Source organism: Stegodyphus dumicola, chromosome 11 (genome assembly GCF_044657685.1).
Source record: "Stegodyphus dumicola isolate Sdum_Otavi_A_Nest chromosome 11, ASM4465768v1".
NCBI lineage: Eukaryota > Metazoa > Arthropoda > Arachnida > Araneae > Eresidae > Stegodyphus > Stegodyphus dumicola.
The window spans coordinates 72,689,074-72,706,176 of record NC_140778.1 but is presented as its reverse complement, the minus strand read 5'-3'; the positions used below and the strand labels follow the sequence as shown (position 1 = coordinate 72,706,176).

At 34.9% G+C, this 17,103-nt stretch overlaps 1 protein-coding gene across 1 annotated transcript in view; it reads right to left on the bottom strand.

Annotated features, from left to right (window-relative positions):
• LOC118193540 (5-aminolevulinate synthase, erythroid-specific, mitochondrial-like) overlaps positions 1-9,547 on the bottom strand; it is a 57,130-nt gene extending 47,583 nt beyond the window's left edge. Inside the window, exon 1 of the mRNA XM_085826846.1 lies at positions 9,475-9,547. Within this exon, the coding sequence (XP_085682972.1) occupies positions 9,475-9,544 (70 nt within the window). The 5' untranslated portion in view covers positions 9,545-9,547. The remainder of the gene's footprint in view (positions 1-9,474) is intronic.
• Positions 9,548-17,103: the final 7,556 nt, after the last annotated feature.

Genomic DNA, 17,103 nt, shown 5'->3' with positions numbered 1-17,103 from the left:
ATAGACGAGATCATTAGACAGATCAAATCGACGAGATATATGTCTACTTTGGACTTAACGTCTGGCTACTATCAAATAGCTATGAGACCCGAAGATATACATAAAACCGCGTTTATAACAAAATCGGGCACTTATGCATTTTTACGCATGCCTTTTGGGTTGTGTGGGGCCCCATCAACATTCCAGAGAGCTATGGACATTGTTCTAAAGCCTGTCCTAGGAAAATCAACCTTAATTTATCTAGATGATATAATTATAACGAGTAATACGTTGGAACAACACATTAATGACCTCGAACAAGTTTTTAAATTATTAAAAGAGGCCGGTCTTACAATTAACGCCTCAAAATGCAAGTTCGCAACTAAAGAACTTAAATTTCTCGGTTATAAAATTTCGCAAAAGGGTATAGAAACGCAAGATTCAAAAATAAAAGCTATTAAGAATTTCCCACCGCCCAACACCGCCAAGAAACTTTCGTCTTTCCTTGGATTATGTTCTGATTATCGATCTTTCATAAAAGATTTCGCTAATATTGTTGAACCACTCTTAGTAATCAAAAGAAAAAAGAGTAAATTTACGTGAACAGCGGAAGCTAACACAGCTTTTGAAAGATTAAAAGAAGCGCTTATTAATGCCCCTGTTTTAAAATTCCCTGAGGGGGACGAAAACCTGGAAATTGCGGCAGATGCATCAGACTATGCGGTGTGCGCGGTTCTTATGCAAAATAACCATCCGCTGGCATTTTTTAGTAAAACATTGAATCAAACACAAAGGAATTATACAGCTACAGAAAGAGAAACGTTAGCCGTATTAATGGCTGTACACAAATTTCGAGTTTATTTCGGCAAATCGCCAGTAACAGTCTTTTCGGATCATACGGCTGTTGGTAGACTTTACTTGGGAAAAAACCTAACGCCCAGGTTAATAAGATGGGCTTTAAAACTCCAAGAATATAATATCACAATAAAATATAAACCGGGTAAGGAAAACAATGTAGCTGACGCACTTTCTCGTATAAAACTGGACGATGAAGGTAATGAAATTAAATGCGCTGTGTTGACTTCAAAAATTTTAGATTCTAGAGATACGGTTATTACTGAACTGAAAGCTGATCCTGAATTTGGAAATATCTATGCTTATTTGAAAGACCCCGAAAGCTTTGAGCATACAGATATCGATGCGATAAGAAATAGAGCAAAAAACTATGAATTAATAGATAATTTATTATTCTATACAAAAACAACAAACGAAAATCTTGAGTATAAGCCAGTCATCCCAGCCTCGCTTCGATTAAGCATTTTGAAGGAGTTGCACGAAAAAAAAACAGCGGGCCACCTCGGGGTCAGAAAGACTATAAAAAGGGTACGCGAGGCGGTATATTTCCCGCAATTATACAAAATAGTAACGGCGTATGTCAGGTCCTGCAATCAATGTCAGTTAATAAATGATATTAATTACAGCCCGGCCGGGTACTTAAATAGCATTCGCGCTACATTTCCGAATGAAATTTTAGGCATAGATCTCCTTGGTCCCTTCCCCCAGAGCGAGTTAAATAAAAATCGTTTTCTTTTAGTAATAGTAGATCATTTTTCAAAATGGATAGAAATTGTTCCACTTAAACGCGCGTCAGCCAAAACAGTCGCAGATGCATTCTTACACAGATACATTTTAAAATACGGTGCACCGATAAAAGTCATTAGCGATAACGGAAAACAATTCATTAGTCAAATATTTGAAAACATATGCAATGGACTTGATATACGCCATATCAAAATGGTTCCGTATAGACCACAGGCTAACATAGCAGAAAGAGTTAATAAAAACATTGTAAAAATAATTCGCAGTTACGTTAGCACACATCACAAGCGCTGGGATGGCTACATAAATGAATTAGCTTATGCTTTAAGAACGGCACATCATGATACTACGGGAAAAACTCCAGCAGAATTATTTTTAGGCAGAAAGTTAATTACGCCTTTAGATAAATTATTCTTTGTGCAACAAAGAGAGCAGGAATTTAGACAAAAGGACGTGCAAAAGCTAATTGATCAGGCGCTTAAAACCTCGGATACGGCAAGAAATAGGCAGAAAATTTATTATGATAGAAAACGCCGTGAAGCAGATTTTAAAGTTGGGGATAAAGTATTGAAACGGAAATTTTCTTTATCAAGTGCCCCAGACAATTTTATGGCAAAGCTAGCTCCAAAGTTTGAAGGCCCCTATGTAATTCAGGAAATCAAAGGAGTAGTCTTATATCTTAAAAACGAGAGAGGGGAAATCTGTAAAGCAAGTCCCGACCAGGTGAAAAAATACTATAATCCAAATGATTTTGAAATCCTTAAAAGTTTCTTGCAGGACTCAAGTCTAAACGAAATAGAAGGGCCAGAGACTGCAACAACTATTCCACCACCCAAGAAACGGAGAACTGAAGAGAGACCTAGCACTTCTACAACCCGGACGTCGGTATCAAAAAGAAAAAATGAGTTTCAAACTCCGGCGTTTAAGAAAAACAAAAATACAGATGAACCGGGTAAAGAAACCGTGGTAAAGACGAAAACACCACCTACAAAAGATGGCAGGAGAAATTACACATCAAGGAGAACGCGCACACGGCCACAGAGTCAGGTGCCAGCAAGGCCGCCGTTCCGGAAACTGAAACGCCAACAGGAGGCACAGAAGTACGAGGAACAGAAGAAATTCAAGGACTCCAGACCGGAGGACGTCAAGACCAGCCGTCCCAGGCAGAAACGCAAAGGCCAACAACCAGACGATTACTCCGTCAAGAGGCCAGCATGTAGAGGACGCAAAAGAAAGAGCAACGGGGACGACACTCGGAGATCAATAAGGAGAAGATTGACATCCATGACACCTCTAACTTGGGATCAATTTTGTCAAAAACGGATGACGGAGTTTCAAGCATCGAAAACTCAAAGAAAAGTTAAAACCTTCTATAAATTTTTTTTTTCTCTTTTGTTCCGAAATGTTATGCATAAGTACGAAGTTCTATGTTTTGACGAAAGTCAATATGTCTCGGTTGAGACTTAGTTTTGTTTTGCTTTATTTAGCTAAGGCAAAAGTATTATTTTCTTTAAGTGTAAAAGCTAAAAACAAGCATTTTCTGATGGTCGAAAGACTAATTCTGTTATGTTAAAGCCAAAATTTGGCCGGAGATAAAAATAACTTCGTATTCTTGTCCTAATAAGAATTTTAGTTTCAGTACCGCCAGCTTGGCGAAGAATGAGTAAAGTAAAAATTTATTTTCTCTTATTCATTTTATGGTAAATTGTAAAAAGCATATGTATTAAACTTTTGTAAATGTATGTAAATACTTGCATGTTATGTAAAAGTAGAATTTAGTCTAGAAGCATAAAATTGTAGATGCTAAAAGTGAATGCTTAAAAGCAATGAAGTCAAAATTTAAGTAGTAAATTGTAGATAAAGTCATGCTTTAGAGCGAAAGCCTGCATGTTTAAAGATGAATGAGGGGGAAGTTAGAATGAATGTGTTTTGTAGGGTTCTCCACCTACATTTGAATTTTTAAGACTATTAAAGTAGCTCATTGAGTTGTAGAATGTCGAGTAAGGTGTGTCTATTTGGTTGTTGAATTCTAACAAATCATGGTGGTTAGGGGAAGTGTTGTAAGACTAAAACACGAATATTCCCGTTTGACACCACACATGGTGGAGAGCCAGGGTAAAGTTAAATTAATGCTTGAAAAATTGAATGAATGTGAAGTAAGCAATAACTAAGAAAAACGAATCGTTAAAAACAAAAATTTATTGTGTCAAGAAAGTGTAAATTATAATGTATGTAGAAAGATACTGATACTTATTCCTTCCAGATGCTGGAAGGAAAGACCAAGATTGATTGATGAAGTCCAGGAAAAGTTGCTGTAAGAAGAAAGCTTTGTAACGAGCAAAGGAATTTTAGTATATAATTGTTACATAAGATTTTTTTTGTGTAAACGAGGCATTCGCCAGTTAGTTCAGAATTAGATAAACTTACAACAGGTCGTTTGTAGGACCTGCTTCCAAGTTTTCCAAATTCTGGCAGCGGCAAATGTAGGGTTTATATTTATTTTAACTAACATTTATTTTAAGTTTAAACTATCTTTCCTGTCAAGCCTTACTTTCCCCTGGAACTGCCAATGCCAGAATATGTAAATTTGAGTAGAACGCGCAAGCATTCAAATTATCAGCGGAAGTAGTATGATTTAAATAGAAGGAAACGAGTTCGGTGAGAGAGTTATTCTTACTTAGCGAGCGCGGAGGTAGAAATCGAGAATTGAAGAACCCCGCGTTGCGGCCTATGTGCTTGGCGGGAAGTAGTTGCAATTGTTCCAGTGAGCTTCAAGTCTGCTGAATTAGCAGTGGTATTGTAAAACACGGTGAGTTAGTTATTTTAGAGAGCCTCGTAGTTAGAATATTGTCTTTACTTTCTTTTCAGGTTCTTATTTTTATTTGACTGCCTAGTGGGCACAGTCTGTAAGCGTCAAGAGGACGCCATTGTAATTTATTACGTTGAATAAAAAGGGACTTAAACCCTTTATAAGACTCTGTGGTTTATACAAGCTTTCACAGTCACCTCTTGGTTGCGTGCAAGTTAGAGGCGCGCAACGTTATATCCTGAATCAAATCCTGCGGAACGGAAAAATAGAGACCTAAAATCTCGTCTTGCAATCCTTGTAGGAGATGCGCATGACAACTGGCATTCGAAACTCCAAGTTATTCGCTTCGCTATGAATACGGCCGTCCGTGACACTACAGGCCGGCATTCTTAATGTTTGAAACCGGCATTCCTAATGTTTGCAAAAGAGCTGAGGACTGTCGACGACGTTGTTCGTAATTTCAAAGCTGTAGTCGAAAATGATAACTTTGTTTCTGAAATCACCCTTTATCTTAGATGATTCGCAACTATTACAAAGAACATACGAGAGCGTATCGAAATAAAGCAAGATCAACGTAAAAAGCAATATGAAAAGGAAGGTGACAAATGTTTTATTCATCAGGTGATAAAGTATGGGTCAATTTACATCCCGTTAGCAATGCAAAAAAAAAAGAAAAAAAACAAAGAGACTTCAAAGTTCAAGAGACTTCAAATCTCCTACTTCCTATGTCATTTCATGCCTTCATAAACCATCAGAACCGTTAGGGAAGTACTATACGTCTGCACTAACACCTTTAAGACTCGTCCGCTTCTCCCATTCTTCCGATTAGGAAGAGAGGTAGACAGCCAAAAGTTATCTTGCCATCCCGAAATAATCAAGAACTTGTGGTTCCGGACAGTGCTTCAAAGAAAGGTCCCCTTGCCCTGAAAAAAAAAAAAAAAAAAAAAAGAAAAAAGGCCACTGAGACTATGGATAATATTACAAGAGATCCCAAATCTTCCAGTTCTGTCTCCTTGCCGGGATGTCGGCGGAGCCAGAGGAGGAGTTTGTAACCAATCCTTCCTTTAATACAAGCTCTTCTGCTAACATAAACTGTTGGACGAACTGTAACAACAAGGGTACCCTCTGGTAAGTAGCCAGAGAAGGACCTCTGTAAAAGCCAAGTGTCTAACCTGATAGGTTGTATCAGACTCTTGTTCTGTAATTTTTTTTAAGTTAAATGTAATGCTCGTGTGTAACTTAATAAATAATTGTTACAGTTTAAAGGACTGTTCTATGATCCTATCCAAAACGACTCCTTATATGCTCTAATTTTGAAACATTTCTAAGATATACTGCACTATCATCTCGGATACGCATGTGAAAAGGTTTCAAGCAATCCATTTTGTATATGTTGTTTTTCAAATTTGATCTGGACAAACGAATGAGGAAACCATCTGAAATAAAACTCCAACAGGAAAATAAATATATTTTAATTCATAAACATGAAATTTATTATTTTGATAAGATTCTTTAAAACTATTTGCATGAGTTTCCACCTATGGAAAATTCCTTCGATTTCTTTAAATGCTTAAATATTCCAGTGACTAAGTGAATAAGAAAAAATGTTCTTAATTCTACGCGGTTTCGAATTCCGAAGGACGGGATGGCTGCATATGTTCTTTCGTAATTCACCCAGCGTGTAACCCGGATACGATCCAGAGACAGGCACACCTGCTAATGTGATTTGTCTTCATCTAATAAATCCTAAAATTCAATCCTTTATATACTGTTTTACATTTTTTATTCGAATATTTTGCATAATTTTTTTCGTGGGAACTGTCTGCTATACAAAACCAAAATTAGGTAATTTTATGTTTTTATTTATAGAGTTTCTATATCTTGCAGTAGCAGTACCTCAGCTACCCAAGCAAGAATAAGCTATAACACAGATATAATCATAATAAAATGGGTATTAATAACAAACATAATAATATTATTCCTATGCTAATTTCAAGGGCCCACCGGCGGTCAAAGCCACTGAACACTGGTAGTACAGTGAACGGTTCGAGTCCAGGCGAACGGGCTGACTGCATGAGCGTTTTCGCGTTTTTCCTCATGTGTAACATGGATATGGGGGGGTGGTATTATATTCCCCGTTATATCGCGTCATGATACCTGACGCTAATACTTCACAATCAAGAAATATGAATCTACTGGAATGTCTGAATTATATGGACGGATTTTTAATGCTCGCAAAAGAAAGTCTTAAAACAACGGCGGTCAGCTTCTACGCAGGTTTTGAATGAAATGGTAATTTCATTCTTAGTCGAAGTGAGAGGAACTTTGGTATTTTAATATGTTAAATAACTGCTTATCATTAATTTAATTTATTAGTTTTTTGTTCATATTTTTGCATTATTTTAATATTAATTGTCAATTATTTATAATTTTACTTATTTACTTTTTTTCAACCTTTCCTATTGGCTTTCTAGAGGGTTCCAGCCCTTTTAATTTCAGAAATGAACCCGTTCCAGGAGGTTCTTAACCAGTACGGTAGCTAATAACACTGGCACAGAATTGCAAATACCAGGGCCTGTAATAATGCAACAATATTATTCAAATCCTCCGACCTCTAACGCTGGCGAATTTTAGAAAAGTTCCTTATTAATATCTCGATCTATAATTTAACACGTTTAGCGCCACGTCAGCCATCGGTGGCTGACACTAGATTTTCCCTTTAGGCCGCGTCAGCTATCTGTGGCTGACATTCTGACTTTCCGCTTAGGCCGTTTCGACCGCCGCTGGCTGACAGCGTGTAACATGATATATAACTATAAAATTTACACTGTTTTATGGAATTACAGAAAATTTATTTAAAATTTACTTAATTTTGATTCATTACAGGACTAATGGATTCCATTGAAACACGGTAAACCTAAAAACGGTTCTCCATTACAGCTATTACAAAATGTAACAACTCTCTTAGTCTTTTTTCTGGCCATTACTCTTACCAGCTTCTGCTGTATTTTTATAACAACAAACTTTACAATATTTCCGTACTTCAGAGTCTTTTCCCTGTTTTCTTTGGAGTTTATGTTGTCGTTTTTTTAGATATTCTTGCATTTTCGTTCAATGGAATGTTTTCTTTTTCACAACTTGTAAGGGATAGCGCTAATTCTTTCCGGAATTCGGTAATGCTAATTTTCTGCTTCGTGATATCTTTGTATAGAATGTAACTATTTACAACCGTAGTATTTAGTAACAATTAGAAGGCTAGTTTTCGATACCATTTTATGGTCTTACGTAACGGATTGCTGTAGGCATTCATTTGGTCGAATAACTCGATAGCTGCCTTTTGTATGCTATAGTCTACTATAATTTGTGTCCAAACGTAAATTATCTTCTACTGCATAAGAATCACTGGTTCTACAATACCAGCACTTTTAAGCAGCGTGCGTGGCCTGAACGGGATTGCCTAAGATATACGCATGGTGCTCAACGTGATAATCAGCACTGGAAAGATTCTCCAGTGACAATGCATCAGCATTTTGAATGACAGCGCACATGCAGCGAGCCATTTCTCTGGGATTCGAACTCTTGGGCCCGAACTACTGGTGCTTAGCTGTCTTTTTTTCGGCCATTGGTGAGCATATTCGAGTGCAACTCGCTTTTCTCAGGCTAAGGTCGTTTGCACTTTCCTCGCTTGGATCCTGGTTACACCTAAGGCCTCTTTCACAACTACGGAAATGTCGACACGATTTCAAAACATCTGATCGAACTCAATTTCAATACTTGGGTCAAGAGACGAAAAAACCAAAGTCAGTGGGCATGCCATGTTAGGTTTTTTTCCATTGTTGATGTAACTTACTTGCAGAAGCGGAAGAACGAAGTCACAAAGAGTGTAGTTACTTCTGAGCAGACTTGCAGTCAGTGACATCACGCAAGAGCAAAAACTGGTAAGAGCACCTAACGTGTAATAATTTCTATAAAATGCTGACAGAGAGCAAAAAATTGAGGCAGTCATTCTGAGTATGTTATCGTTCTAAAAGTCGAAATAAAGTACTTTTATTAACTTTATCTTCCTCTGTTGTTTGTTCTTGCTCCCTTCATTTTTCTCGTTGTTAATGAAGTGAAGGGAGGGTGGGGAAAGAAAACTTTATCTTGTTAAGCACAGACCTTTTCGGGTAAATTCTTATATGGAAAAGAAAAAAAAAAAAAAAACATAATTTATTACTACCGATAGTATTCGAAGGAAACAATAATTCAAGGCTAACATGTAAAATAATTGCCAAGCCTTTGGCACAGTTTCTCTCAAACTCAGTATACTTTCTCCTATTAGCCCTACCTCCTAATAACCCATTTCTTGAGGCCACGGTCGCAAGACAACTCAAAATGGGAAAAAGTAAGTTTTGAAATCTAACGATTGAGAATGAAGATTAAAAAGATTAAATTATGCCTTTCCGTTGAATGCCTAAAATGAATGAAAGGAAAATTTGTCTCTCTTATAAAATTAGGTAAAAATTAATTGAATTTATTACACTCTTTGCGTTTTTATCCAAGCTATTGTTTCATTTTACACTTTCAGTAGAGGATAACTGAATAAAATATTCATCGGCATATTTTCTCGCTACATACTGTTAGCTAACAGGGAGGATAGCAACATATTAATCTTAGTGACACATTTTACCATTAAATATTTGTAAATAACACGACTTCTAAATAACTGTAAATATATGTTTTTCTACGTTGCTATATAACCATACTGTTTACCGCGTGAAAAGTTTCTTAAGCTACGATCTCACAAATGAATCACAAGTAGGATCGAAAGGAGATAAAGGAAACAGATGTTTAGTTCCCGGTTTCCTGGTTCCTTGCAAAATTTTAAATGAGATAATTTCAGTGAATAGAGAATGTTACAGAAATTCTCTAAAGGCACAAATTCAACAGTAATAATCTTTTAAATTTAAAACTGAACCGAAATGTAGTCATAATGTTTGCCCTTGGTTTAATCGCAATGTTTTTAAATTTAAATAGCAGAAGAATTCAGAATAGCAGAAGAATTCATAGCAGAAGAATTGGAATTTTGCCCGAAAGGGATAACTTACCACCATTTATCAAGCCATGAACCAGTTGCTGAGCCACAACCTGGTTGCCAAAAAATTTACTTGAATACATAGTCTGAAAGAAAAAATGCACACATAATGAGCAACATTTCTGAGCAGAAGAACACGTAGAGACATCTGTTTGATAAATATGCATGGTACTGAGAAGATGTTAAGAGGCAGCATTTTATCATACTTTTATTTCTTTGAAGCTGAAAAACAAATTTGATCAAGAACTTGTATTTCCAAGCGTGCATTCGTGGTGTAGTGGTCAGCACACTGAACCGGTATTTCAGAGATCCGCGGTTCGATTCCTAAAAAAATCCCTAATGTCTCTATAAGCTTAGTTAGAGAACGCAAGCTGAGATAATTATTATTACAGAATTTTCAGCTAGATATGGAGTGAAGATTTCTAAACCAGTGGTTCTAAGCCCTTTATTTTATCCTATGCAAGCCTTTCACCATTGCTAGATGATAATTCACTCCTTTCCCAAACTTGAAAAATACATACACATTTGCTTAAATTTAGATTATTTTTAATATGTTTTATAAATTAAGCAGGAAAAAAAGCATAAAAAGTGTCAGTAAATAACAAAAACTTGAAAAAGGTAAATTTTATATTCATTATAGAAAATTAAATACTTAACAGTTAATAAAAGTTTAATCAACTACCGTCTTAAAACTTGGTATAGAAGACTGAAGACTATCGTATATGAGAATTTATATGGAAGATGGAATATGGAGTGCAGAGGAGGATGTATATATGTGTTTGTTTTATGTGACGTGTTATTAATATTATAATTTACTAACCGTTTTATAGATTTTAAAGTTTTTTTATGTTTTTATGTGTGTTTTTCTGGTTTTGAATAGTCAGCTTTGCAGCCTTTGCTAGAAGTTTGTTTAGTTTCCTATGTTTTCGTTATACTAACCTTTACGTTACTCGGTTCTCGGACTTTGGTTTCCCTGGAGCTTAGTTAAATTTTGCTTTTTTTTTTTTTTTTTGTTTTCAATATCGTTAATTTTTCGGGACATGTCTGGGTTGCTGGTTGCCATCTTTGTTGTTGGAGGTACCAATTCCCTTTTGTTTAACCTTATGGTCGGCTTTGGGTTTTTGGTTTTTTCTTAACCGCCTTGAAACTATTAAATTACCCCTGATTAGGAACCCCCCCTCGAAGTTTACAAAGTAGTTACCGCAAAAGTGGCATTTGTATGCCTTAGTGTACTTGCAGGTATCTTGACAATAAAGGTTACAATTAGAAATGTTTAATTTAAAGTTTACCATTGCATTTATTTTGGACTCAGCTTTCAAAAGTGGTATAGATTTGCTTCTCTCCGATTTAGTTATATATATATATATATATATATATATATATATACATATATATGTATATATATATATATATATATATATATATATATATATATATATATATATTCTACAGCAGTTTTATACGCTAATATTTATAGATAATTTCAAACGCTTTAATTGCATTGTTTAGGCAATACATTGATTTCATTACAATCTGTCTCTCTATCAGTATGAACAAACAGGTAAAGGAATTCATTACAGAATTAAATTTAATTCTGAGAAATGCGTAATATGAAGAACATCAGACTTGAGCAGATAAAAAAATGGCGTATTTTCTCCTTGATTAACTAAAAATACAAAATATCTTTGTTTTCTATGTCTTCATATTAGACAGCAAATCAAAGGCAGACCACTGAATCTGAAAAGTGTAGCTTTCGAAAAAATGTTCCATGAGAGAATAAAATGAAAATTAATTGGCCTGTGGTTAACAAAACAAAATTATCATATCGTCAGTACCTATTGAATTAGGACTAATGAAATACGTGACAACTTTGAGTAAGAAGGTTAGTGCATTAATTATTTATATAAAATTCCTAAAATCAATATTATCAAGTTGACAAGTTGATAATAGGAATTAAAACTGACAACAGGACTTTTTAATGTTTTTCCGATATACAAGGAATTCAATAAATAAGATTAAGTCTTATGCTTGGTCCTCGATTGATTTAATTGCCAAACTCTCTTTTTGCAAACGTAAGTGAGAAGACTACGCTCAAATGGTAAAGAACAAGTTCTCCAAACTCAATCAGCTGGCAGTATTATACGTATCAAATCTCATTACCTACACATCTATTTACACTGCTCTTCATAAAACTTTAGATATTTACATGAAAAATAAGAAAAAAAATTGGTACTTTTCCGTTTCAACAGCGCAAATCTCGCCAAGCAGACTTTATTGGAGACAACACACATTATACACATAAAAAATGTTAACAAATGTTAGTTCCAAGAAATTTTTATTTTGAAGGCATAAAAATTTTAACATCGTTTAAAATTTTGCAAAAAGACGATAAATAAAGACAATAAATTTGTAAAAAGACATTAATTTATGAATTTACTATGCTTTCATGGTACAACATCCTGATTCGCCGCTTCATATCACGTGACCCCCGAGTGATCTCATCTCACGTAAACTACGTTACAAAAGACTAATTCTCTCAGTAATTATCTACCTTAATTTTAAGTTAAATCTTAATTTGGAATACAAGTTTAAATCAAGAATTATTTCAATTCGTACTCACTTACTAAGAAATTATGTGAAACCGCAGTGCTTTACTTCAATAGTGCATTCTCATTAGAATTGATGAATTTAACCCTTGACTTTGGCTTTTTTATATTTTCGCCTTCGGGTGAGCGGTATGATTGCATCCTAATTACCGCGAATGACCTTCGGACATAAAATTGAACTATCTGGTTCAGAACAAGCGATTGGAGTTATTCTACATCGAATATTTTTCTCGATTGTAACGTCAGTATTTTGTTTTTTTTCGGTTGTTTCTGACAAAACTGGATGATCTCTTACTTTAGTTCCCCGTAAAGCTTTGTTACGTTTCAAATATAATTTCGTATAAAGAATTAAAAACCTCTTATACCCGTCACGTCAAACTCTTATACTCATCATATCCATCATGAAATTATTTTTGTTGACTGATCAATATTGAATATGATTACACCCCTAGACGTCTTAAAATTACTATTTTGTACCTAAAGCATTGTTTATTATTTCAAATTCCTTTCGTTACACTGAAATATGTCATGAAAAGTATACATTTTGCGCCAGTTCGGGTACACGGCTGAACAGTTGAATGGCACGGTGCGCAACCGGCTTTCTTGTTTACTATAGCTGGCGCAATTGACAGATATCGTGTAGGCCAAGGGGTTAATACTCTTACGTAATGCACAATAATTACCCCGAGCATTGCCAGGTTACTGAGATGGTAGCGGTTTGTTTTCAACCTTTTGACTAGCGCGTACCATCTAAACACAAACTGAAAAACCTTTAATACCCCACCCCATTTTACAATGACTATCTTTCGCCTTCACAACCTATTGGCTAATTGTATTAAATACGCACATATTAAAATATTTTTAATTATAAAATTTAAGTTATTCTAAAATTAAATGGGAATTTTAATGGGATAATAATTGAATTATGTTATAAGGTATTTTTCCCATCTTCTTGGCGTGCCTTCGTGGTGTGGTGGTCTGCACACTGGGCCGGTATTCCAGAGGTCAGTAGTTCGATTCCCGGTGAAAGCTATAACTCATTTTTCATCTTGCCTGCTTCAAAAAATACTTAATCACTCTACAGTGGCGCCCGAACTAAAAGGGTGTTGGATGATGATTCTCCTCACCCATGATTTGGCGATTGGTTCCCCTAAAAACCCCAGTCGTCCTTTAAAAGAGGAAGTATATAAGGTATTTCTCCCGCCTTCCTAGCGTGCCTTTGTGTAGTGGTTCTGCACGCTGGACCCGTATTCCAGATGTTCATGGTTCGATTCCTGGCGAAGGCGATTGCTCATTTTTCATCTTGCCTGCTTCCAAAATACCTAATATCTCTACAGAGTGTAGAATTTTATTGGAAATAGTTCTAAAATTTAGTTTGAAATTTGGAGTTGTTTAAGAGAGATCGATTTCTTTATGTCTGGTCTTATTTCACTTAGCTTTAATCGTAAATTAGGATCCGCTTTTAAATTTGTTCCGTATTTAGTTTTCAAATATAACGTAGAAGAAAATCCTTGTTCTCACGAATAGGTTCAAGAAGACAGTGAAAATTTGATAGCTTTATTTGAAACGCGTTTAAATTCTTTTTTTCGTTTCAGCCAAAAGTTAACAAATGTGTTATTTTGAAATTTTCAGTTAGAGTTCGATCACAGAAAATTTCTATCAGCTGTTCTTTTTCTTCAGGAGATTTTTGAATTTAGTTGTTAAAAATACTTTGTTTCTTTGCGTACCATCTATTTTTCTCTTGCGTACCATCAGTGGTACGAGTACCACAAGTTGAGAACCACTGGCTTAGAGCGTTGAAGATGAATAATTTCGTAACGTTCAGAATAAAGTTTATCGCTGAAAAGCGCTATTGCCAGAGAATGTGAAAACGGCTTTTCAAATGCTGAAATAATTTTCAAAATTGCAACGAATTAAGTAGCGTTTAAGATAGTGAATTTAAATATTTTAAGTGTAATTTAATAAATGCATATTTGCTCAAAACTATATATGTATTTAAAGAGTAAAAAGGAAGTATTTAAAGAAAAAATGTGCTTCATTTCGTTTAATAACGAACAGATACAATACGTTTGAACTTTGAAAATGCACCTTAACGTTATAAATTTTCATCAAAATTCCTTGAAAAAAAGTTTTAAAATGCGTCTTGTTTTCACTAATCTGAAACTCATCTTTTAAAAAAGAGAATAATCGCATTTTAAAAGAGAAAACTTAGTATGCAAAAACACAAACGGTAAATTTTCTTTAAGATATCTTACCTCTCTCTCTCTAACTTGTAAGATGTAACTCGTAATACGGAATCTGAGCTACAGAAAAATGTAAGATAACACTATTAAGTATTCCAGAACACGGACATCCATCAAGCCGATATAAAAAATGCACAACCAGTTCAGGCGGCTGATAAGTGATGGAAAAGTAGTGAATATGAGAAAAGACCACTCGGGTTCACGCCAGTGTTACTGACCTCATGAACTAGCCGAAGGCGATGTGTTACGTGTACTGAAATGGTCTCTTTCAAAAGTGGAACAATTCAGTCACGAATCAAAAAGATATTTGAAAACTTTTACATATATGCTGAATTACAACAAAATCAAAATATTTCTCCATCATTGCACTTTGGCAATTAATTCAAATATACGTTCGGTATGGCTGAGAGAATTACATTTGCTGCAGGATATACGTAAACTTAAAACTAAAAAAAAAGTAATCCGAACAAAAAACGTGAAATGGAATAGAAACGGAAAGTGTATTTCTATGAAAGAATTAAGATAGTTTGATCAGTTCATTAGTATATTTTCTTTTCTTATAGTTTAAATACTAATGACTGTCGATAATAAACTTGGAAATTCCCCGTTTTAAGATTTAAAACTAAAAAAAAGTAATCCGAACAAAAGACGTGAAATGGAATAGAAACGGAAAGTGTATTTCTATGAAAGAATTAAGAAAGTTTGATAAGTTCATTGGTATATTTTCTTTTCTTATAGTTTAAATACTAATGACTGTCGATAATAAACTTGGAAATTCCACGTTTTAAAATTCAAAACTAAAAAATAAGTAATCCGAACAAAAAATGTGAAATGGAATAGAAACGGAAAGTAGTATTTTTTATGAAATAAGACAGTTTGATCAGTTATCTTATAGTTTAAATACTAATGACTGTCAATGATAAACTTTGAAATTCCACGTTTCAATTAGGAAAGATTTTAAAATATTAAAAAAGTTTAATGTACTACATATAATTAATGCTAACAAATTTAAATTATAAAATTAATGAAATAATATTGTGCAGCTGCCAGCGAAAGAGCTTGTATGCATATTTTGTGACTAAAACACAATGACACTAATAGCTTAATTGGATTGGACTGGAATGGATTATTTGGATATAACAAAGCACACTATGGATATCAGTTTATGGAAAGGGATTTCTTCGTAGAGGATTTTCTGAGGAAAACTGGCTGGTATTCACGTTGTGTAAACTGTACTGCAACTAAGCATTCAAATGCACAGCGTGAGCTTCTTAATTAAATGAGTAGTAAATTATGAATCAAAGTCAACTGTTAAATGGGTAATGAATCATTTTCAATTCGAAATAATACAAAACGTGAACCAAGCATGGGAATCATTTCATGTTGAAAGTTCTGTTTCATTTGGCCAAGATTCTACCGAATTTCATGCTGACACATACCAAATCGCACATATGATAATGTAAAACACATATATATGTATTGTTGTGGATAAATATGTAAAATTAAATTAATAATTAATTAATGTACAGCCAATCCAGTCAATTGAGGCACCCCGGAATCATAATGTGTTGGCGCAATTAAACAGCTCTACCAGTAATCCAAATTAGAACTTTTAAAATTTGTAAAATCTGTAAATTCAATTTAACATTTTACAAAACAACTGGCATTTATTCAGATGAACTATACTATTAAGAGGTTCTAAATAATTAATGATGTTCAGATGAACTATATCTGAACATCGTTAAGTACTTAGTTCAATATCATTAAGTACATAGTTCATTATTAATGCAAGTTCAGATGAACTATACTATTAAGAGGTTCTATGTATTTAATGACGTTGAGACAAACTATACTATTAGGTATAGTTCATCTGAACATCATGAAGTACTTAGTTTAATATCATGAAGTACTTAGTTCATCATTAGTGCAAGTTCAGATGAACTATACTGTTAGGAGGTTCTATGTACTTTATGATAAAATAATTAATTGAATCCATTTTCATCTCCCTTTATTCTATATTTCTCCATCTTAGTAACAATACCCTGACAGTTTTACTGGCAGGGTACCCTGAGTTACAGTTTACCATAGATTTAATATAGAATCGAGTTACATCATTACGACATTTATTCAAGGAAAGACGTGAACAAATATCCCACAAAGCTAACATATTGTTACGTTATTTTCTTCTTTCACGTTCGTACGGGTTCGTAGATTTGGAGTGAATAACGACGACACTTGATGAAGTATCGAAACACACTTTATTTAGCCAATATTAATCAGGACAGTCCAAAATCACGTTTACGGTCGTCGAAGAACTAATATACACACGCTGCAACAATCAGCGACACAGCCTTCAGGCAATCAGGCTATAACGGTGAAGACAGCTTCACGGCAAAGCACCAGAGTACAGCTCCCGACTCTGCTATGCCGCTCTCGTAACTCCACGTACTCTCAAGATCTTCTCTATACTCAGCACACTCTAAGATGAAACTCGACGATGCACTAACTTGCGATACACTAAAAGACTCTCTCGATGCACTCGACGACCAACTCGGCGCTAGACTTCGAGACACTCGCTCAATGACTGACTATCAACTCGCTAGACGAGGCACTAATTGACTCTCCTCGTGCCAGCAGGGTTTATATAGTTTGTTTTTGGCTTGTGTTCGAGAACATTCTGGGTTAAACCGGTAAGAATTGGTTCCAGAAGGTTCTCCATCACTCCATGGCATATAGCCAATTTTGTTGCCAAATGTGGCAACCCTGCCCTCTTTAGCTCTTTTCTGGCAACCC